We start from the raw sequence: 25,316 nt of genomic DNA, 5'->3' as shown, positions 1-25,316 counted from the left end.
GTTGGATTTCAAGGTTGGATACCACATTAAAGTCACCCTGGAGAACATTTAATTGATCGAAAGCTATTTAAATACTAGTCATTGTCAGTCTAACCACAAAGAACCACATACACACGTTTCTCTGGAATTCTAGATAAAATATAAGTATAAAAAAATATTTTCTTAAATAACAAAATGGGGGAGAATACCTTCCCTGGATTAGCAGCTTCCATCAACATCCAGGAAAAGGAAATTATACCAAAAACAAGGTTACTTCACAGCAAGATTTATTAATACATCCAAAAGAAAGAAAGAAAAATCATTTTGTCACACTATATACAGATAATACATACAGTGTTTTATACACATATTACATCAGTTTTTACACAAGAAAAATATACATAAAAATGTAAACTTTTGTATACAAAAACCCTTAAACAAATTAAACAAGGACCAGATAACAAAAGGAGACCAATCATTATTATTTCAGCAAATTTTTAAAACAGTAATACAGTACATTCATTGAGATATATATGGAAAATGTGAGCCATCTCTTGTTTAAAGGGAAATTACAAACCAAAAGCCCATCCCCTCCCAAGATGTGGTCTCCCCCAGCAACGCCACACCCAATGTCATAGATATGCCTTTCCTTCTGAAGTGGTGGCTTTTACCAAAACCTGCCAATCTCCTCATCTGTTTCTATGGTCTGTGCAGAAACAAGTGGCCCCTAGCTTTTGTGCATATAACTAAGATTCCAGCCACTATTAAAACAAATACAGAGAAGATTCTCAGTTTGTAAATTCCCTTTAAGCAACTTTTTTTTTTTTTGTAAATATTTTTAATGTATGGACTGTAAAACATACTTGTGTGCCAAGGTGAATGAGAACACTGAAAAAGAAGGGTTTTGAGAACTGCTAGTCCTTGCTACCGTGCAGTTACTTTGTTAAAATAGATTTTAAAACTGTGCAACCTGTCTGTCATTTACTGGTTTCAAATAAGCTACCTCACCTTTGATTTCCCACTGCAACTTGGTTTCAACTTACACTTCAGTACTCTGGTTAGTACCACACAATTGCTAAGAGGCTTTTTGTTAAAGGCTGCTTCTGATATCAAGTTCCAGCTGAGCTACCCTAAAATCACTCCGACCCCAACCTCTCCACTTCAGTCTTCAGGGGTACTCTTACTCCACTGTTTTTTGTCCACCTACACTCCTCTCTGTAAGGTCTTGAAACGTAATCCGGTGCCAACTCATCACAAGATAAAATACTTAAGTATTTTCTTAAGATTCTTTCACTTGGTGTGTCGAATTGATGTAATGAAAAATACGTGAAGCTGTGGGGACTAAGAATTAAATCTCTGTCAAGTGCATGCAGACTTGGAGTCCTTTTTAAAAAAAAATGTCTGGGAAGACCTTTAATAAATGCAAAATATGCTTAAGACAGCATCATGAGCGTGCTGCCTTCTCTCAGAGTTGAATTTTGAACAAGGCAGAATAACAATTAGGTGATATATTTCCCTGCAGCAAGAGAGTAGTTAACTTCCCCCAGGCAAAATGATCTGGATGATCATTATTTATTAATGAAAGGAAGAGGCAAATTGGTGAATTAAGTTGATCTAGGAGATGGTGGATGACATACACTAATGGAAATACTAGGATTGCTTTATAATTGAAATAAACAGGCTGGTTTGTGGTACATCTCCATTTCAGAGAAGAGAAAAGCACGAGGTTCCTCAAGTGGATCTCCAACTCTCTCCTTCTCCCATGGGACAGATGACATTTTAAAAATGACAGTCTCCCTTTCAGTTAAAAAAACATAACAATAAAAGGAAAAGGAAGATAAATAAATAATGTGTGGATGTCTTTAGATGAGACTTTTAAATGTTCTTTAAATAATTTTTGATAATGTATTTTAAATCATTACATACAACTGCCATTGCAGTGACAATATTCCAGTAGGGGCAGCATTTTGCTAAATGTAAAAGATTGCCATTTAAAACTCATACATATACATGTGTATATACAGCATATCAACACTATTTATATACATATATATCTAGAGAGCAACATTTCATTGCCTTTGAATAACTATATATCCTCTCCCACAATATATACTAGAGACATACTGTGTGAGTATATATGAAAGTATATGTACACATGCTCCAACATGTATATATACACTTTTGTCTGTGTGTGCATAAGAGCTTTAAAGGCACAATATATAGGGATGCAAGTTTTCTAGAGAGCTGCAGCAAAGTTAAAACAGAATGTCGCAAATGTGAGAAGAGTCAAAAGGAAACAGCAGGATTCATTACATAAGAATTCGTTAAAGCAGTTTCATCATGAGTAAAACTAATTAAAAATTCAAGAGGCTTGCACATGACTTTGTATGCTTTCCATTAAAACAAAAATGGTAAATTTATGATTAAATCACCAAGTAAATTAAATTTTTAAATGACAAATTAGTGACAATAAATGAGGAAATAAGCCTAAGACTATTATCAATCATAAAATCATAATTATGTCCTTTTTCATTTAAGTAAATATCCCAAAATTATCTAGGTAAACTTTTCAAATCAGTTTTGTTTCAAGGTTGATTATTGTTTGTTTTTGAGACAAAGATGAATGCTTGCTTCTCAAAATTACTAAAGAAAACATTACTCGAACTTACTGTCTTCTGGGAAATTTCAGAGATAAAGATTTAAAAAAAAAAAAGAATTGAGAAGTTAATGAAATGCACTTAAGACAAATTCTTCTGGCTAGAAAGGACATAATAAAGGAGGAAAAAAAACACAATGAAGTATGATTTTTAAATGCTGACAGACTGAGAAGTTAGTAACGTCGAAGAATAGTGGAACTGGCAAGGAAGAATAATTCTAACAGAAATTAACTCATAATAACCATGAACAAGACTATATTCCGAAGAACCTCCACTTTAGTGTGCTGATGATATACTCTAGACTGTCACCTCCTCCTGCTTATAGACTAATCCAGAATTTTCCATAGACGTATAATCTTGCTTAACAAAGGCTGTTTATCTATTTATTATACACACACATTTTTAGGGAAATATATGTATATAGCTTTATCTATACACACACATATACATACGTGTATATATAGATTATACAAATGTATAAATAAACATAATACTTCTCAATCTTTCCATTGACAAGGCAAGTTCACATTCAGCAAAGTGCCACCACATCCCATATACACATCTCTGTACAGATTTACACAAAGGGTGCATTTTCACCCTTCAACCAGGGGGAATTTATTCTAGCAAATCCCATTAATCAGTAACTGAAGGGAGAAATGGCACCAATACAAACTCCCTTCTTTCATTTGCATGCATATGTACAAGAAATATGCAGATTTTTTTAAACCCATAAAGAATGAATGGAACTGGGAGATGCTGCAAAAATATAACTGTAAAAAGAACAACATATAAAGCTTTTTTAGGTCTCGATTATATATAAGATGGATGAGGCTTCAAAGATAACTACAAATTCAGGTGTATTACCTGAAGTTGTTTTGACATATTTCAAATTACATGATTTATATTAAAAATAAATGTGACTGGAGCATTGAATAACAACTCTAGTTTTGACTATTTTAGACCACTGGATACTCTAGTAATGAATGTATAGTAAAATGACAAACCTCAAAATATAGGAATGTATTTTTTTTAATTCCATGTGAATCAAGTCAAAGGTACCATGTTTTTTCCTATAACCAAAATTTGAGGGTAGGGGAGCATGCTAACTCCATAAATAACAGCACAACTGAGTAATTTTTAAAATACCTGAAATCATCCCAGCTTTAAAATATGCATAATGAAATGATCCCACCAACTCTAAACAAAGCAGCCGCTTCAAAAAACAGGATTCTTTATAAAAGGCCTATTATAATTTTCTTAACCTCGCCAGTAAAAGAAGATCAATCATATTTTCTAACTGAGAATATAAAGAAATCTATTCATGTAAAAAAAGGTCCAACTGATCTCTGGTCCCATCACCCCCACGGATAAACACAGCTCATGTCTAGGTCTATCTCTCTTATTTTTATGCTCAGAAGCGAAAGGCTGGACTTAGAATCTACTGTTTCTCATGTCATTTTAAAAACATAGCATAATATAAGTTAATCAAAATGTTAAAAATGCACATGATATCAGAGCTAGCCTTTTAAAATAAGATAACACGATGAAGAATTTGGTGTATTTATACAACAGAGACAATAAGAAAGTAACTCCAATACCCTCAACTAAAGAAATCGTATTTCTACAATACATTCTGTTACCTTTTTCTATTTTTACTGAAGCACACATTCATCTCTCACACACACGTGCCCCCAATGTATATTTTTGCATGTGTGTAAAAACACAAATATATACATGCACACAAGTAATTTAATTCTATTTTTAAGTCACAGTGGGAATTCCTTAGTGAGGAGGGATAAAAAGGTTCCTGAATAAGACACTGAGAACATCTAGATTTATTATTTTCTCTATTTTACTTCCCAACTTACAGAATCAACTGTAAATTAAAGAATAAATCCATAGGAAATAAGAGGTCTTAAAAACTTAGCTTACAAATTCCAGCTACAGTAGTTGGGAATTTTACTTGATCTATGTATTTCTATTTACCCTGTAACTAAGCTTCTAGCCATCTTAAGTGTAAACCACAGATCATTTACTAAAGAAACATGATTCTCAACAGTTCTATGAGTCATAATAAATGGTCTAAAAGTGTTCTACATTTTGAGGCCCCAAGATATCCTTTTATTTTATATATCTGCAAGGTAGCAAAGGATAGCTATACACCTTGACACGGCAGAGATCCAGTGTAAAAAGGTGCTTCACTAGTTTGTTTTATCAAAAAAAAAAAAAAAAAAAAAAAAAGCTCATATATAATTTTTTAGCTATTAAACACATAGGCAACATAATTCATTACACTCAATACAGCTTTAGTATAAAACTTATAATTTATGAGGTGATGTTAATAGCATAAATTAATATACCTTTTCTCTTAAAATCTACAATAAGTATTCTGAAAGCTCATTGGGGAAGGAGATTTTTAAATAAAAGTTTTAAAGCTGTGCATGGGAAAGGATTCTGTATGCTGAAGCTGAGATGAGAAGCTGAAGGAGAAAGGAAAAAAGTCCTATGCAAGACACTGTGGGCTACGAAACCAAATGTTTTTCTCTTTCTTGCGCTCTCTTCAATGATGAGTCACCTTTAGTTTCTTGAAAACTATTTTCTTATTTTAAAAACTGCCCTAATTTCCACAAGGAATCCCTGAGACATACTCAACACTATACAGTGAAAAGAACTATCACTGTTGAGAGGAACTGATTCAACCCTTCCCAGCAGATGAAGACAGTGTCACGAGTATCAAACTTCCCATCACTTCCACACTAATCCGCTGGAGCCCACTGTACCTTAACGATGCAGGTGGAGTCATTTCAGGGCAAATCAGTCTATTCCCCAAGTAAAAGCAATGGTGTGGCATTTAGCTGCACTGGAGCCTTCTGCACTGCATGTTGAAAATTTTTCCAAGGGGAACTTTGGGTGCATACAGAGCTTACTTCAGTGGTCCCCAGCTTAAAACAAACAAACAAAAACAAACAAACAAACAAAAGTGAAAGAAGAGGATTCTATTACTCTTAGGCCAGGATCTGTACAGATCACGTGTGTGTGTATGCATACTTCGGGACTACAGGTGGGCTGAGCAAGCAGGCGGAAGGGAAGAAGCAAGGGAAGCTGTGCTGCCACCCTACATAGCTCGCTAAGAGTTAGACAGGTTTCCTCTTTTAAGATTGCTTGTCAGACTAACCTTTATTTAAATCACCAAAAACTCTGCCAAACATTCCCAAGATCCAGGAGCCTGGGATAAAGAAAGTCATACCCAAACTGCTCTCTCTCTCTCTCTCTGAAATGTCTCATTTCCTCTCATTAGCTTTGTATCACAGGGCAGAGAGAGGAAAGCTAACAAAAAATAAGAGCTGGAGTGAAAAGAGAATTTTTGCTCTTTAGAAATAAGGCTCTCTAAATCTGACCCACAATTTTTGCATTTATGACACTGGTTAGTACGAGAGACATAACTATTCATTTATGTTTTGTTTTCTTTCCTAACTTGCTGGTCAGGGGAAAATGAATATGTTCTTCACTGGTATTTTATTACAAATCTTTTGAAAGACAGCATTTACAATGTTACTTTAATCAACTAAACACGGATTTTGGTTCTCTCTAGAATATATTGGAAAGTTTATAAAGTTCAAGATATTAAGAAGTCATTAAATTGTTTTACCTTTCTATAGAAAGGTAAGGTTCAATTATTTTTCTATTATTATTCTGTGAAGATTCAATTGTTTTCACTGTACTGAAAAGGGGAAGGGGAAACTATGTTCTATCACATATATATTCCCGCCCCCCACTCCATCCCTAAGAAATACATTTCTTGTCAGGAAAAAAATCCTTGGAGCAATGTAGGTGATGAAAGAGATACAAATGAAGACTATTCAGTAGGACTACATTTTCTTTCTAGGAATCCTTTAAACTGCCTCAATAAATTGCCGAGTTTTGTTGACCGTTTAGAAGACCATTATATTATTCTATATATACCAGACTAAATATAGAATTTAATAGAATTTTAAAAGGCTAAAAGGAAAGAGGATAAAGAAAATAGAAACTAGACATCTAAAAACATTTCAAATGAATTAGTGTTATTAATACCCTCATCTTTTTACAATACCAATCCACAACGACCTATTGAACTAAGTTGGAGAAAAGGCAATTAATTGCCTCATACAAATACTGCTGATGAAGCCTACCAACCATCATCTCTATCCCAATGAAGCAAGGGCACAGGAAGGATGGCAAGCAAGTACCAATGAACTGACAGCATGGGAGTTCCCTACATATGCTCGAATTCTAGTGCCAACTGATAAAAACTGAATGGTACAGGTCAAGAGAAATAGAAATTCTTTCACGTAAGAAAAATATTGTACTGATAGGGCACCAGTGTGTATCACAGACACCATTTCTTCCCATACCAAAGAACTGTCTTTGCTTCTTTGGATTTGTGATCATGGATTGAGAATAAGCTCAGATTAGCAAAAGCTTTAGTGTTAATCACAGAAAATGATGGTTCCTAATTTGCAGTTGAGATTGGGCTTATTTAAGAAATAATTCTTATCAATAATTATTTGGTAAAGATAATGTATTAGCTTTCTTCAGCCTTAAGCCACTGAAGAAGTAACTATAATCGTAAGGAAAAGAAAAGCTTCCAACTTTATCTCCATACTATTTGCTTCTCATTAAATTATAATCTTCATGGATGGGACAACAGACACATTACACTGCCTGCCAACACGAAACGGCTTGGGAAGTCATTTATAAAGCAGTCATCTCTCACACGGCAGGCTACTAGAGAAAACAATCCTTTGCCGTATAAGCTATGCGACGATAATTAGAAAATTATTTCATTGCATAGTCTCTCACTTGGTGGGTTTCGTGTAATTGCTATTAACTATTGTGAATTGTTTACTAGCTGTATAACCTGCCCAGATGTGCAAATTGCTAAGCCATTTTTAACAGAAGAAAGAATGATGTCATAAGTACTTTAATTAAAATAATATTAACAATTATATAGAGCAAAGGAGAGAAAACACATCTTTTCTGCAGATGCTACAGATCACAGCAAATGAATATCATACATTAGAATGAAATTCAGATTCTCAGAACACAGAATGTATCCATTAACTGCAGCCACTTTGTAAATTAAATCACATTAACACAATCTAACTGGCCTTTATAAATGGTCCCAAAGAACTGCAGAAAGAAAGTGAACCTTCTTTGCCACCACTTCTCATGAGTTTAACACTAGACTACCAGCTAGTTTCCACCTAATTAGGACCTTTTATAAAACTTGATTTTGATTCCAGTATTGCCTTATTATAACGTAAGTGCTATTTTAAAAGACTAATTTTCATATTTCTGGAGTAAAAGACACTTCATTACTTTCTTTACATATTAACAGCAAACCTACTACTAATAGACTACTAATAGAATTGCTCCATTAGCTAAAAGAAAAACATAACGGATATCTCTGGGTTCACAGATGTCCTTCTTTCTTCCAAAAAGGGACTCAAGCAAGAAACAGCAAGAGCAAAGCAAACTGCAAGCTCGGATATTTGTTTTGAAGTAGATGAGAAGAAATTTTTGTTTTTCACTAATACCTCAAGTTTATATCGGTACTTTCTATGGGTGCCCTTTCTTCAGCTATCACCATGGGCATCTAAAGAAAAATGAATTTACTCAAAGTTTTTGGTGTGAAGCTTTAACTGGCAACATTCCTGATCATTTCTTGCCTCCTTACTAGAAAGCAGAAAAGGGCTTTAAAATGCACATAAAACAGAAAATTGCAAACAATAAAATGTGCAACTTACTGCAAACTCAGTTTTGATAACTGAAGAATTTTAAGCAGCTACCACGAGGGACAAATAGCCATAAAAGTTCCGATCGACTACCCGTGACTTTCCCTTTGCTGTCAAAGAAGGGCTGATAAGAAAGCCGAGGTGCTGCTCTGCTACAACGGTTAATTAGGACACAGCGGAGACTAAATCAAGCTGCTGGGAATGGACAGTTCTCTAATGATGACTACAACGGGGTGTAAAGAGGTTAGCAAACTAAATGACGCTTTTGAGCAGAGGTAACTAATCATAATCATTTCATTATAGTACATTAAAATAAAAAAGCTTACTAACAGGTTCGCGGGTGAGAAATATTCAAATTATCTGTTCTCACCGTTCAGAATAGAAATTTATGGTGATACCAAATATAACTTTGCTTTGTGACATAATTTATAATTTAGAAAATTCTCAATCTGCAAAAAAGGCAAAGCTATTAAAAATAAATCTCCCAATCAATTATCATGATTAAAAAAAACCTAAATATATTACAAACATATTTTTGGCCCACAAAAAGAAACTTCAATAAATACAAAATAGGGCATATAATGATTTCATACAGTCATATGACATTTCCCCTCCATAATCTCAGGCACGTGGTATCTGCATAATGCCTGCTGATCACCATCATTCCTTTAAAAAGCAGAGAAAGAAAAGCTTTCAAAAGAGGGACTGGTTAGAATTAGCATGGCATAAAGAGAATACATATTAAGAAGTAGGAAAATACATCCAAATCTTTACCTATTGAAAAGGAATTAAGATCAAATATTCCCTGACAAATGAATCATTATATCACATCATTAATAGATACGTTCTCTCTACTCATCTTTTAAAATATATATATGTAAATTAGACTAGACTCAGGTATAAATAGCCAATGGTATCTCAGGGAACAGTGAACCGTCTCAGCAAAAGCAGAGTACAGATGCCTTTAAAATCTAGTTCCACCCTTCTGGGGGAGGGGGAGGGGCAGAGGAGAAGGCAGGTAAAAGAAAACTCACATATTCATTTCATAGTCACCAATTTACTAAACTACTCCATATGATTTTTAAGCCTAAAATCCTGGTACTTTAAAAACAATTTCCCCAAACTTAAACCTAAGTACTTAAATTATTTTAAAAGTACCAAACAGTGGGTAAAATTTATGTCTCATTTCCAAAATCAGCTTTGAAAGAAACTTTAATATGTGTATCCTTCAGATATTACTTATCACTTCACAACTGGTACATTGATTCTACAAGTGTCTTCAACATTTTACAAATCTTACCAAAGAATCACTACTGTAAACATGAAAAGTTAAAAAGCAAAAGATGGATCAAGAAGTTCACAGATCGCATCTTTCCAAATCTATCTGACCTATCCTGCTTTTCACATCAAAATATTTTCTTTAATTACATCTTGCGAATGTATTCCATGACACAGAAATTTAGGAACAAATGCATGTCTAAAAAGGCAATATAACCACCAGACCTCAGAATCTCAGCAACTCTGCAGCCACTCCAGGCAAGCTTTTTACGACAACCCCACAGCACTGATATGAATTCGGCCTTTTGTGTTCCTGGCTAACTTAGCAGAAAAGGGTTGTGCTGTTCATCATGAAACCAGACTATCCTCCCTCTCTTTTCAGGAAACTCAGTTAACTCAGTGGGAAAGAATGACCAACTTATTAGGGTTGTGAGATGTGGGAAAGAAGTAAGAGCCTTACTCATTAGGGGAAAAAAAAAATAACAATGGGACAGCTGCTTCCTGCCCTGCATAAAAACACACACGTGGGCGCACACATACACACAGGCAGTCAAAAGACTAATTTTTTTCTTTTTAATTAAACATGATCACAATTAGGAATGGAATCCTGGCCTCGTGTGGTATTTAGCAGCTGGTGCTAAGTCAGAGCCTCGATCTGCCTCTCCACACCATTTGCTACGTCTTACACAGAGGGACTCGATGAATAGGATCACTCTATCTAGAACCACCTACGTAAAGACCTGGTAATAGAATGGAAAGCATTGATCTGAATACTAGGAAATAGTAAAGGGCACTGGTAATCTGAGGTATCTTCCACTTCTAGGACTTGCTGCTAAAAGTCAATTCTATCCAGTCACTGTGCTGAGCCACTAAGGAAGCCACTGGGGTAGAGTGAACCTGCCAGGAGGGGATGAGCACCAGTGCAAAGGAGCACACGTGAACACTGAAGCGCGTTCCACTGCAGGGGAACCTGCTCAACTGGAAAAGGGAGTGCCCCTCGCGTCCCCGTCTGTTATTTTTAAAATCTTCTTTAGGAAAAGGGGGAAGGGGTGATAAAGAGGAAACAAAGATAGAAAACGCCAGGTTCCCCACCTGCCTGCAAACACACAGACACGCTCAGTTAGGGGAGGTAAAGGGAGAAGATGCATTATTGGTACTTGTAGCTGTGGCACCTGTTACTGTGAAGCCTGTAGGAGGGGCTATAGAGCTGTGGCTGGGCTGCAGGTCCTTAGGAATGCCACTGTGAGAACTCAGCTGGTGGCCGAAGGCTGCGCTGAACTGAGGGAGTTGCTGCTTGGGAGAGGTGGAGGCCATTAGTTCAGCAGAAGGCCCCATGCCACTGAAGCTGGTCTGCGGTAACCCCGGAAGCACACTGGAGCTGCTGGGGGTCACGGTGGCGAAGGCAGGCTGTGTGGTCTCTGAGTTCGAAGTGGTGGGTGGCGTGGATAGGGAAGTGGAAAGAAGATGTCCATCTGGGTCGAGAAGGTTGCTAAATGGAGAGGGCTCTCCAAGGTTGACAGGGAGATTGCCCCAGTGAGTTCTGGGGTTAACGACTCCTCCAAGTGGCACCTCAAGTTGGGTTGGGAGCAAGTGTTGCGCCATGATGGGCATCTCTGCTGAAAAGGTAGCTGCCATGTTATCACCAGAGAAAGATGTGTGGGGAGAGGTGATGTGGTCACTATAGGGAGACGGCACGTGCTCACTATCATAATGGCTTCCATGGGGCGAGGAGTGTGAATGATCACTGCTGTATTGCTGTCGTGAGGTGATTAGGTCATCTGCCTTGCTCAGCAGCTGGGCAGGATGTGGCCTCTGGGAGGCATGGCTGCCATCATGAAGTCCATGAAACTGTCCTGGGAAGGCTCTCTCCCCAAGTGCACTCTGGCTGATCAGAGTGGCAGAAGTAAGGCCAACGTTGGCTGGGGCAGAGAACTGCCCTTGGATCTGCCCTGCCAGGGGTGTAGGTGGGTTAGACAAGGTAGCAGAACGGAGCAGGTTCTCATCCAGCTCTAGACTAGAAAAATTATCGTGTACTATGCGCCCATTCAACAGCTCCCCTAGGTCCGTGTTTACTTCTCGGCTCAACGACTGAATTCCTGAAGCTCCAGTACCTGTGGAGAACACCCCTATTCCTCTATCTGACAACTCCTGGACTGGCACAGCATCTGACTGGGAAAGTACCCCCAGGTTGGTACTCAGGCACTCGAGAGAAGTAACAGCCTGCAAAGCCCGTTCAAGTTCCTCAGCCTCTTCGGTAGTTGGGAGGAGGTCTCCATTCTTTCCTGAGTAAACAAAAGCCATGGACAATCAGCAGAGCTTTTACCTGTCCCATACCACAAAAAAACATACATTTGAATTATTTTTTAACACTATTTTTTAAAGAGAGACCCTGTTGAAAAGAGAAGCATCCAAGGATTGGATTGGAGGAAAAAGGGGAAATATTAATCTGCAGGACAGGTCTGAAATGCCAAGCTGCTCTGGAGCTTGTACCCCATCTTTGGTTTACTTATAGTTCTCTCAAAAACTATCTTATTGACGTGAGGGATTCTTAGGGATTCTGAGGACTGCCAATTTAAAATTCATGGTGACTACTCGAATACACACATGTTTTTACCTAAAGTCATTAAAATAGAAAACATATCTTACTGGTTCAGATTTTAGACAAAAGGCCATGTAGGAGGAGACCACCAAGTTATTCTACTCTGAGTCTCTTTCAGGTGGAGGGGCAGCTGTGGGAGACTAGGATGCAGAAATTCATACATATATTTTAGCACAACACCAAGCACTCAGCTCACTTCATATGTTACCTTTTTAAATGCTGTTGCATTACTCTCTAATCCTTTCCTCTCATTCTTGTCTAATTTCTAACTGATTTTCATAAAATGAAAGCCTATGGGCCTACATTGATTTCATTTCTAATATTAAAAAATCTACTTTTAGGAACTTGATTAATCAACACAAAAACAGTTGGTTTTTAATAGTGAAAGGAACATTCTTAAGAGTATATACATTTCCCCTGAAAGCACTAGAGAATTGGGGGGATTAAGCAAAATTTGTTTTGGAAAAGTGTACCTCAACTGAAAACACTGTAGGGCATTAAAATCAGGACAAGTTCTAAAAGCCTTCAATAAACTCAAATTTGAAATGTCTTCCCTTAAAAATAAACTGAAGTAAAATTACTCATTTTAAAGGAACCTGGTTATAAACCTAGCTATCACACTATCAATCTACTACTAAGCTTAGGATATGATGAAACCAACTGCACGTTCCTTACCTTCTGGAAAGGGTAAAATAACTTTAGCCGCATGAAATTTTCTATCTACAGTGAAAGACATTACATATGAGGAAGAATACGCATCTCAAAACACTACTTCCCTTTCTAAGAACTCATTTTAAAACCGTTTCCTTGAATCACAATATTGATCGTACCTTCAAAAAAATCAAAATCCTGTAAGTCATCAGGTAGCCGTGGCAGCACATCTGAAAAGTCCTCCTGGTTCAATTCCAAGTCATGTGGAATGTCAGTGATCTCATTGGCAATGTCGTCCGGCAGCTCATCAGCGCTCAGCTCTGGCGTGGATGGGCTCCTGGGGAGGATGACATGGTTGGCCCCACCGCTTCCCTTTTACCTTCACACCAGTGTCGCCAAGGCAAGGTTGTAAACGTGAAAACGCGAAATCCTAACTCAAACTGTCTCCCTTCCTACTTTAAGGAAATTTGAAAGCAAAAAGACAGACCTCACCATATGCGGTCATATATTTCCACAACCTTTACTCGTCTATTAAGACAACTATTTTTAGATAATACTTTCACTTAGAATAAATTACAGTTTGGTGTAGCAAATGTGTCTTAATACTTTTTATAGAATTTCAAATCTGGTCAACATAATGATTTTAAAAAAACGAAATAAGCCAATATGAAAATGTTTATCTGGTCAAAATGCATACCCCTGCCAAAATTAATGATGCATCAGATTTATGATGAAATATTTGTTGGAACATATATGGAATTTCTGTTAAAACAGAAAAATCTTATAGTAGACAATTAAACTCTCAATTTCAACATCTGTCTCATTTTAACCACAAGCTTTAATTCAGATCTAACCCAGTCAGATATTTGATAAAAATTGTACTGAAAACTACTAAGTTAAGACTGATATACTGAATGGCTTCAGTAGCCTAGCTCTAACACTAGAAAAGTACATGAAACTAGATGTTGAGAACGACAAGAACGGGCAAAGGAAATGTAAACTCTGGTGCCATCACTGACCGGATGTGAGAGGCCTCCACGGGCAGTGAGACGCTGGTGGGCATGCTGAGGTTCCCTTGGGGTACTGCAGGGGGAATGGGTTTTTGGGGTCGACGAGGGCCACGCCTTCTCTTCTTCTTGTGTTTTTTGGTAAGTGCAGGAGGCTTTGTTTTTTTCCTGGGTTTCCTCTGCTGCTGGTGCTGAACTTTACGGGAGCTATCTCCTCTCAAGAAATTATCCTTTGGAATGAATAAATGAATATTTTTAAACTGAGATTACCTGGAAAAAACATAACAGCTACCTAAAAATACACTTGTATCTCTTAATATTCTGTATAATGACTAAAACATACTGTATATGTAAAACTATATATAACAATAAGCAAATAAATAACTCATTTTTTAACTTAAATCAATTCAATATATACATATAGTTTGTCCCACAATTAAAGGCACTAAAATAGGTGCTATAGTGTAAAAAAATGAAAATTTAATTTGCACTCTCAAAGAATTTACTCTCCCATGAGAAAAACATAAATAGAAATAGACATAAATACAGTACAGAGAAAACTGGTCAATAGTAATATAAACATATTCTATGGTCACACAAATGGATAATCTATTATCTTTAGTTTTGTGAGATTAAAGGATAAGTAGAATTTTAAGTCACTGGGAGCAGAGAGAAGACTTATTTTAGGCTAAAGAAAATGGCATAAACTAGACAAAAACAATAGCAAATAATTGGGTTTGACTGGTGCTTGGGGCATAATGGAGGATAAAATATAAAAGTAAGCTGTAAAGAAATTTGGGACCAGATAGACCATGTATGACTTTGAATACCATGTTAAGGATTTTAAACTTATAGGCAAAAGGGGAATGATTTTTGATAAGAAAAGTAACCTGACTTGACAAATGTTTTAAAAGGATTAACTTCCCTAGTAGCAATGTATATTGATAGCTCTAAGTGTTGGAGGCAACAATTCCAACCAAAGAGCTACTTCAACAGTAGATATAAGATAAATGGCTAAGGACAGAGTGAGTGGGAACAGAAAAGCAAAGGTCTGCCAGGTGGAATTCTCATGATCTGACAGCTCCTTGGACATGGTAAGGATGAAGGGAATATCAAACTCTAAAGGGAGAGATTCAAGATGGCGTATAATGTAGAGGCTGTACATGCCTCTTCTAGTGACCACACCAAAGTTGTAACAAAACTAGAGTAACCAGTACATGGAGTTGCCAGAGATCTGGCTGAACAGAAGCCCTACAACTAGGTCACTTCGAATATCAGGTCACCTCAAAATGGTACAAGGGCCAGAGACGCAAAATGGCCCGGTCCCAAAAAGCGTGTAGCAAACAAGAATCAGGAGGGCTGTCTTGGCTGCAGAGCCACCTCCCCCACCTAAGGAGCAAGGGGTCCCGGCTCTACACTGGGCTTCCCAGCCCAGGGTTCCAGCTGAGTGAGATGGACGGAGGCTGCAAGAAGTGGAGACCTTCCTTTTAAAGGGCCCACACCTGGCATTACTCTGACAGACTGTCGCTGGGGCAGCTGCTTGAGGGGCACCACGGACATAAGGGGAGGTGATGAGCTATCAGGCTTCAGGGCAAGGGCTGGAGGGGCAGCTTGCACCCAGACAGAGGTACAGGCAGAAGCCATTATTCCTTTGTTGAGCTCTTCCCACTTCCAGCCTAGAGACACAGATGCCATCAACCTGGATAATACAGGTCACTCCACCTAGAGAATTCCCTGAGACTCAGTCTCTGCCAACCTGTGGGCCCACCCAAGCTGCTTCCAGTGATTTATTCCACACAAAGGGGCTGAATTGGTTCCTGATGTGAACTTTCATAAAATCTCTCAAAGGCTCACAAAAGTCAAAGCAGCAGCATCTGACCTCAGCATGCCCTGTATCTCTTACTGAGCAGCCCCGAGCCCTGCACCAATGGTAGCTGGCCTCCTTTTCTGACTTGACCCCTTGAGACACCTATAAACCCAGCATGGGTGGCAGCCATAAGTGGATCGCTTGGTGACTCTTACTGGGTGGCCCCAGAGGTGCATAGGCTGTGGCTGAACTTGGCTTGCAGCTGGACCCCTCTCAGGTCTGTGCCAAGGGGCCCGACAGGACACCTACTACATAAAGCCACTCTATTAAAACCAGTGGATTTAGTAGCCCTACCTAGTACATAGGGACGGGCAGAGGAAGGTAGCCAAAAGGAGAGACAAAGAAACATGTCCCACATAAAAGAATAGAAGAAAGTTCCAGAAAAAGAATTCACCAAAATGGAGACAAGCAATATACCAGATGCAGAGTTCAAAACGCTGGTTACAAGGATGCTCAAGGAACTTAGAAGAGTAAATGAACTCAGTGAGAACTTTAACGAAGAGATAAAAAGCATAAATATGGAGATGGAACATATAATAGGGAGCCAGTCAGAAATGAAGAATATACTATCTAGAAAAAGAGTACATTAGAGGGAATCAACAGACTGGATGAAACAGAGGATCGAATCAGTGACACAGAGGATTAGGGAAGCAGAGGACATCCAATCAGCAACAAGAAAAAAAGAATCCCCCCAAATGAAGATCGTTTTAGAAGCCTCTGGGACAAGGTCAAGCATACCAATATTTGCATCATAGGGGTATCAGGAGAAGAGAGAGAGAGAGCAAGCAAGTAACTGAAAACCTATTTGAAAAAATAATGATGGAAAACTTCCCTAACTTGGTGAGGGAAATGGACATACAACCCCAGGAAGTTCTGAGAGTCCCAAACAAGATAAATACAAAGAGGCCCACACCAAGACATATCATAATTAAAATTCCCAAGGTTAAATTCAAAGAGAGAATCTTAAAAGCAGCAAGAGAAAAGCAATTAGTTACCTACAAGGGAACGCCCCTAAGACTGTCAGTAGATTTCTCAATAGAAATTTTACAGGCCAGAAAGGCTTGGCACAAAATATTCAAAGTGATAAAAACCTAGGATCTACAACCAAGATTTAGAATCGAAGGACAGATAAAGAGCTTCCCAGACAAGAAAAAGCTGAAAGAGTTCATCACTACTAAGCCAGTATCAAAGGAAATATTGGAGGGATTTAAGAAGAAGAAAAAATGTATCAAAAGTCTAAATAAAGAATGGCCACAACTACATATCTATCAACAAGTATTCCAAATGAAAAAGAATTAAATGCTCTAGTCAAAAGATAGGGTAGCTGAACAGATAAGAAAACAAGACCCTCATATATTCTGCCTACAAGATGCTTCAGATCGAAAGACACACACAGACTAAAAGCAAGAGGATGAAAAAACATATTTCACGATGGACCTAAGGAGTTGTGTGCTGAGTGGAGTAAATCAGATCCCTCGAGGAAGACAAGTGCCATATGATTGCACATATATGTGTAATCTAAAGAACAAAATAAGCAAATAGAAACAAGCTCATAGTTACAGAGAACATTTTGAGAGTTATCAGATGGGAGGGGAGTTGGGAGGTTTGATGAAAAAGGGGGAAGGAATTAAGAAGTACAAATTGGTAGTACAAAATAGTCATGGAGATAGAAAATATAGCATCAGAAATATAGCCAATAATATTGTAACAACTATATATGGTGTCAGAGTGGCACTAGGTTTATTGGGGCGATCACTTTATGAGTTATATAGATGTCTAATCACTATGTTTATACATAAAACTAATTAAGTATTGTTTGCCAACTATAACTGAAAAATAAAAAATAAAATTTTAAAAAAGGAAAAAGAAAAACTCTAAAATGTCTCTAGGGTTTCTAGGTTGGGTAATTGTTAGATAATGAAACCATTATTTGGGATAGAGAACACAGCAGAATAAATAGATTCAGAAGAAAAGGAATTCAGTTTGGCTCACATACAGTCTGAGATATCAGGATGCCCAGCGGGTAGAAGAAAACTGTATCTGGTGCACAGGAATAAAGAAAAGGATGGAGTCTAGACTTGGAAATCACGACATAGTAAAAGTCCTTTTAGTAACTGACACGGACCAAGCAGAAAAGGTAAAGAGAGAAGACAACAAGGACACGGCTTTATAAAACTGCTGCAATTAAATGAGTAGGCAAAGGAAGAAGAAATTGACAACATAACTAGCTTTTTTCAGTAGCATCCTGAAATCTGAATGCTGTATTTCATCAATTCCAAGACGTACATTTTAGTATCTTTGCAGTTGGGGAGCATTTTTACAATAATGGCGTCTTATAATTGCTGTCAGCCAGATGATGGTCATTATAGTTGGCACTGTGCACAACATGCTCGAAGTGGGTTGCAGCTCTTTGTACTGTCATTGTTTGAATTAAGGTATATGCATTATTGGTTTTAAATGTAGAGGGAAAAATGTTGTGTATGCAGAAAGGCACAAAGAGCAGCGGATATAAAATTGTCATCAGTGAAATAAACATTCATTATTGAAGAACTGACCACAAATTTTTTTCTTTTTGGCAAAGCAAAAACCGAATGACAAATAATCACAAAGGAGAGAAGCTGTCTGTGTTACAGATGATGTAGGCAGCATTTTTTCTCTCTTGGTGGTATATAACACAATAGTGGTTTTTACAAATAATGTCACCTTTGATTTGATTGATTCAATAATAACTCAATTAAATACATAAAGAGTATGTATAGAAAATAGTATTCGAAGACTAATAACTATTACTAGCATCAAATGAATTCAAAACAAGAATAAAATTGAAACATTTCCAGGAAATGTTTTACTAAAAGTTCAATTCCAAATATTTAAATCCAAACATAATTACGGGCTCGAGTCAAAACACACATATTTATAGAACAAAAAAAGAGGCTGCTTCTAAGTTCTTTCAGCTCAACACTTGAGGTCTACTACCATGTGATTGAGCAACTATAGTACCCACTAGTTGGGTAGTGGCATGGGGAGAAAGCATCCATTTCAGGCTTTCTCTCTAGGTCCAGTGCAGATCTGAGGTGAGAGGAAGCTAGAGAGCTCTAACCCAACAAGTCCTATTTATAAGACTCCCAGTATCCTCTAGTCCTGGTCCTAGGTCTGTGTCTTAATTCTCCTAAGTTTATGCCTCATAGCCTAGCACCATTTTTGGTAATGTGCCACGTACACCACACAGAACTGCCCATGACTGAGCCCCTGCTTTGCTCTTGGTAGTCCCTCACTTAGCTCTTCCAGAGAGCTAGAGACCAATATCCTAGAGGCTTTCCTATTGTAGACTGTTCACTTACCCACACTATTACAAACACTATTCACTCTCAATTTTCTCACTGTCTACTTATACGTCAGGACAATGCACAAGACTAACCTGCCATCTGTTGTATGGTCCATCATACTTATTGAATACCATGTTCTGCCTGCTAGCCTGGACTTCCTGCAGCGTGAGTGTCCTAGCCAGTGTCCAAGCCTAGTTCTGAATCTCAACCCCTCCCAGCTATGTGCCTAACAGTTAATGTATTCTATAACCAATTACTTATTGAACATCCTTGTTCTAAGCACTGGGAATACAGCAATGAAAAGAAACTGTTCCTGCCTTTGTGAAGTTTACATTCTAGCAGAGAGATACAGGCAATAAACAAACTAACAAAATAAATAAATAATTTAATATTTGGCAGGTAAAAATACTAAGAAGAAAAATAGGACAGAATGAAGATTAAAAGTGACAGGACAGAGGAAAGGCAGATTTATTTGATGAAGTGACACTGGATCAGAAATCTGAATGAAATGAAGAAGTGATGCATAAAGAAATCTAGGAGAACATTCTAGAAAAGGAGAAAACTAAATACAAAGCTCCTGAGGTGGGCAAATTAAAGTGTTCACCGACGTTGCTTGGATCACCAGAAGTGATGAGAGGGTGTAAGATGAAGCTACAGGAGTTGCAAGGGCCACATCAGGAAGTGGCTCACAGGCCATGTATAAGAATTTTGGATTTAATTTTCAATGTGATGGATTTTGATCAGGGGACCAAAATGATCAGATGCACGTTCTAAAAGGCCTGCTATAAAGGCTACATATACTATATGATGTCATTTATAAGACATTCCAGAAAACATAAATTATATGAACAGAAACAGATCAGTGGTGACAGAGGAAATGGTTGATTACAAAGGGATAGAACAAGAGAATTTTGGTGGGTGATGCAACCATTCTATATCTTAATTATGGTAGTGATTATATGACTGTATGCATTGTAAAAACTCATAGAACTGTACACCAAAAAGAGTGAACTTTACTGTACGTAAATTCAAAGAAAGTGAGACACACTCACAACCTACTCTGGCTAGAATGTGGACAACACACCTGGGTGTTGGGAAGAAGGAGGAAAACCTATTAGGAGACTATTACAATAATCCAGGCAAAGATGATGATTATAGCTAAGGCTAAGATGGTAGCAGTGAAGTTGGCAAAATATGTTTGGATTTAAGATACAGTTTGCAAGTGGAGCCAAGAGATTTGCAGAGTTTCTATCATCCAGTATAAATCTCTCACAGTGGGGGGCTGATAGGGTACAAGTGTTTGCTATATACTTTTGTAATTTTTAACTTAAAACAAAAATAGCTTAAACTAGTGTCAGGTTCTGTAATTATGTTCAGGAAAAAAACATTTTCAAAACTTTGAATTGTAAATACCACTTAAAACCCTTATTAATATTATTTTATGATTAATTGTATTATACTAATTCAACCTGTTTCCCTAGCTGAATCTGCCTAAGCAGGAATATTTAATCAGCTGAAAAAAATAAACTGCTTTCAATTTCTTTCAAAGCATTCACATAATAGTTGTGATACTAATCGAAAACCTACTAAATCAATAAAGCAGATGCAAAAGTATTGCCTCCCTATTTAATAATATTTTCCTAGTCTTATTAGAAGTATGCTGAACGGCGTAACTTTAAAATCAAAATATACAACTGGGATCATTTACCTCAGTGATTTGAAAGATGCAGTGCCCATATTACCAAACGTCTGTGAAATCATCAACGAAGGTCCACAAAAGTGGTTCAAAAACATAAAAATCATTCCTCAATCATGATAAAGTCTGAATACGCTAACAAAAACGTCTAAATTTTAAATGTTTTTAAACTACAATGGGAAAATAATTATTCAACATCTGTATATGTAGTTTAGTATACAAATTTTCAAAAGATATGGCCCATATGGGAAATAAAAGAAGCCAGTGAAATACATACAAGGAAACTGAGGTCCAGAAAAAAATGGACTACTAGTCCTTGTTAAACATTTAGCTGGTAGCAATGCCAAACTCAAAACCTTAAACTATTAGGTCCTGACCCAATAGCCATTCAGTGACCCTGATACACTCCTAAGAACTATAAAATGCTTACTATGGGCATAAATTGTCTTACTCAATTTTTTAGTACATATATCTTGCAAACAGCAGAACTCAATAAGTGTCTGATGGGTGAAACAATAAAAATGCATTCATTTTAAATAACTATATAATTCAAATAGTTTACTAATTCAGACTTGTCTCTCCTCCAAATTATTTTGAATTAATTTGGGCTCGTGATACTAGTATTAAGAAAAGCAATAATTAAGTTCAGTAGAATTACAGAAAGGTTTGGCTTTGGGCCAACATTTTATCAACTATCTAAGACATTCACAGAATTGTAAAAATGAAAACAAAAACAAAAAACCCTAGAGTGAAATGGGGCAAAACCGAGCTTGGGAAATATGCTATGTCTAAGAAAACACGTTCTAAGGAGAACAGAGGTACAGAATGGGGATAGATAATAAACAGAATAACCATATTTAAGTAACTACTAAAACAGTGTTTTTTGAAATGAAGGTATAAAATTAATTCAGTGAGTTATAATCAGAAATTTTTTTAAAATAGAACAGAACAGACTAGAAAGTACCAGGTACTAAAAAGTACTATTTCATAAAACTTTTTTCAGTGATTTATACATACACAGTTTGTACTGAGTCACAAAATACTTCCTCCTATGGATAGCTATCAAAAGTTTGAAAGCCCATGTTGCAGAAATAAATTCTGAACTTACCATTTTTTTGGCATGTTCTTCACACAGAGGTGTCTGGTGTGTGATGTCAAACACAGGCACAGAGCACTGCTGTCCATCTGCAAACTTGGCCGTGCAGCTTGAGAAGAGCTGCTGAGAGCGGTTCAATAGGATATCTGTTGTTTTTTTTTTTAAGTTAAGAATAAAATACACTGAAACTCTATTTAATTGTTTAATTTTTATTAAAAGTTTTCTTCTTCCCTTACTGTGTTAGTAAAGTATAAATGCTACTATCTATAAAAGCTAAAGAACCAACGTGGTGGCTGATATGGAAAAATAATAGTTTTATCATCATTATTTATCAGAAGATACTCTGATACAGGGTCTTTTTTACTAATATGGTCCTAAACATGGGTCTCTTTTATGGTCATTCTGATTTCCACTATTTGGAGAAGCAATAACTTCCTTCTTAACACACTAACTCCTAAAAGTCCCACTATAATGGTTAAAAAAAAACCCCACAAAATTCAACTTTAAGGAAAACTTCTGCATATGATACTCATCAAAAAAGAATAAAAATTTAAAGATATAATTCTAAAAATCTCATCTACCCAAATTTGGATGTTTCACATCTCATTTCCAACACCAAACTCAAACTTACAACTTACGAAAAATGACTTTTAAACCAAAACTATACTATTAAAATTGGAACATTGACTTTACATCATCCACATTTTTAAGTATCCATACTTTTAGCCCGTAACTACATTTCCCCCAAATTTACTTTTTATCTATTAAGGAAATGTCTCTGTTTTGCCTTTATGCTTTTATAGTTAAGACTCTATAAAGCCTTTATTGCTGTTGAAATAGTTGTAAAAATACAACTCTAAGAACAAAAAGGAGGGCAAAAGTCAAGCAGATTAGTAAAGAATAACTGTTACTATATAATTTTTTAAAATGCTACTCAATTATAAATGTTTAATAAAAGTGAGAGTAGTAAGAATTCATACATAACCAGCCTACCGCCCTTTAATATAAGCTTTCCTCAAGTATATTCTGTCTTAAGAGATCTTCTTACCTAGTCAGTGATACTTACGTTTCATTCATCTTAAATTGGCTCTGTACTCAGTACAAATAGCAAATTAAACCCACAACAAAAGGCATACTGTCAAAAGTGTATAACATTCTTGGAAAGCTAAAAACAGTTTTTGGATAATATGATTTGATTTTTCCATCACTGATTGTTATAGCTGCTGCTTACACACTACCTAGAACCCTCAAAAGACAGGAATTCTATTAACAAAATTTAATTAAGTGATATACTGGAAGAACCTACTACTGGCTGTCAATTTTGCTTATTTTGATACGATTCTTGAATAAAGAACTACAACAATATAAGTAGAAGAAATTATTCAGAGGACAGCATGAAAATTAGAAGTCATACAAAAATTATTTTAAACACTAAACGGTGATGATTTAAAAAGTCTAGAGGATACGCTGGAAACAATGTCTGGTGAATGGAAGGGCTCTGTTAGTGCACTGTTCACCCTTCACCGTTCCACTGCATGCGGCTGCTTCCACCTCCCTCAACTTGGTCTGGCTTATGCTAAAAAAGGAGGGGGAAAAAATTTTTTTTTAAATGCTTTAAGAATCCAGGGCAATTTTTCAACACTGTGTTACCACACTGTAACACCAACATTTTACCTTTTTGTATTCATTAAACAAAATGTAAATATGGGTTACAATGACCAGTTCCTATATTTCCCCAGTCTGCAAAACAAATAATTAACATTATAATTAGATTCAACTATGCCTATCTTTTTTTTTTCTTTTTAAGTTATATTCTTGTTCCTTTTACTTCACAAAGAGATAGTAGTGATGAAGAACAGGAGACTAAGTCAGTCAGACTCAGTTCTGAAAATTAGCTTTCTCTGACTAGCTGTGTGACCTCAGGCAATTTACTTAGCCTTACTTAAGCCTTAACATACTCACCTGTAAAGTGGAGATAAGAGATAATACATCTAAAATACTTACCATATACAGTATACCGTATGGTACATAGGAAACAGCCAATGGTTAACAGTTATTACATTACCATCACCATTGAATTTCAATCATGTCAAGCTGCTAAATGGTAATTCTGTAAAAAACTTGATCTAAAACATGAGGAAGAGGATACAAAATGGCTGATGGTCTCATCTCCCAAAATGCACTTACTTTGGGCATTTTTTTTTTTGACTTTCTATTATATGTGCAACTCCATCTTTCATTAAATGCTACCTCTATTTTGTACATTTAATATTTAAATATTTTAATCTTATTTTAAATTTTTCTGAATGGGCAATATAGCCGTGTGGTTCCAAAAAAAATCAAAGAAAGCTATCCTTGTCCTGGATTGTCAGTTCCCATTCCCTCTATAACAAGTATTCATTTTATTAATTTGTGTATCCTTCCATAGTTTTATACAAACATAAAAAAAATTAAAAATATTTAAATTCTTAATAATACAAAAACTATCCTACCTATGCAACTATAAAACATTACAACTATTAAGCCTTCACACATGTCAGAGTACAGACAAAGATTCTACTTAATTCACTGAGTCACAAGTTAGGCATCAGAAATAAAATATCTTTTAAATTATTTATTTCTAGTATCTTTCTAGGGATTTTAATGGAGTGACATTAGGTAGAGAAGGTTATAGAGAATCTAAATTACATATGATTTTACACAAAATCTAAATAAATGAATATTTCTTTTATAACTGTCACATAAACAGTAAATGCAAATAGAAAACCAGGTGCTGTGCTGCCACGGAAGTTGCTTTAATTAAGAGTGCTGCAAGGTTTGTCAGGATCACAAGAGTGGGGAAGTGGGTCATTCACTTTAGCTCTGTAAAAATGATATACAATTTCAAATAAATGAAATGTACTATTTTGGCAGCGAAGCCCAGATTCTCTTAGTCTAGATTTAAATAGAAGGTAGCCTACTACATTGAGTGAATGAATTCACTGAATAATTTGCTCAGCCACCTACCAAACCTAGTGCACAACGTGTTCTCTCATTTTCTTTACCCTAGACTTCAAAGGACACCATTAGTTTCATTTTTTCAAAATCACTAATATGTTCCAACTCACCAATCTATCTTTAAAAATAAGCCCAAAGTCAGAATTTCCATATCACCTTAATGCATAATTAAGATAAAAAGCCTGATATATTAGATACATTTGATTTATCCAAATAATCCCAACAAAACAGAGGGAGACTTAACATAACATTTTGATGTTTTTTTTTAATATGTAAACATCAACTATAATTTCCCTTTTGTATGCCCTATATGAGATCTTCCATTAATGATGACATTTCCACACAAACAACACTAGTTTCTGTAGTATGGTCCACTATAAGATAAG

General features: G+C 36.4%; 1 protein-coding gene across 6 annotated transcripts in view; it reads right to left on the bottom strand.

The window, feature by feature from the left end:
- Positions 1-249: 249 nt before the first annotated feature.
- INO80D (INO80 complex subunit D) overlaps positions 250-25,316 on the bottom strand; it is a 65,479-nt gene continuing 40,412 nt past the window's right edge. For 3 of the 6 annotated variants that reach the window (XM_016135076.2, XM_016135077.2, XM_016135078.2), the window contains exons 7-11: positions 23,400-23,509; positions 21,946-22,079; positions 13,961-14,178; positions 13,121-13,278; positions 10,561-11,973 (exon numbers count right to left, since the gene is read on the bottom strand). In XM_016135076.2, coding sequence (XP_015990562.2) covers positions 10,808-11,973; positions 13,121-13,278; positions 13,961-14,178; positions 21,946-22,079; positions 23,400-23,509 — 1,786 coding nt within the window. In that variant the 3' untranslated portion in view covers positions 10,561-10,807. Of the gene's footprint in view, positions 11,974-13,120; positions 13,279-13,960; positions 14,179-21,945; positions 22,080-23,399; positions 23,510-25,316 lie in introns of all 6 variants that reach the window. The other 3 variants (XM_016135079.2, XM_016135080.2, XM_016135074.2) reach the window with 2 other exon arrangements.

This window comes from Rousettus aegyptiacus, unplaced genomic scaffold (assembly GCF_014176215.1).
Source record: "Rousettus aegyptiacus isolate mRouAeg1 unplaced genomic scaffold, mRouAeg1.p scaffold_m13_p_2, whole genome shotgun sequence".
Classification (NCBI taxonomy): Eukaryota; Metazoa; Chordata; class Mammalia; order Chiroptera; family Pteropodidae; genus Rousettus; species Rousettus aegyptiacus.
This window is presented reverse-complemented; position numbering and strand designations above follow the sequence as displayed.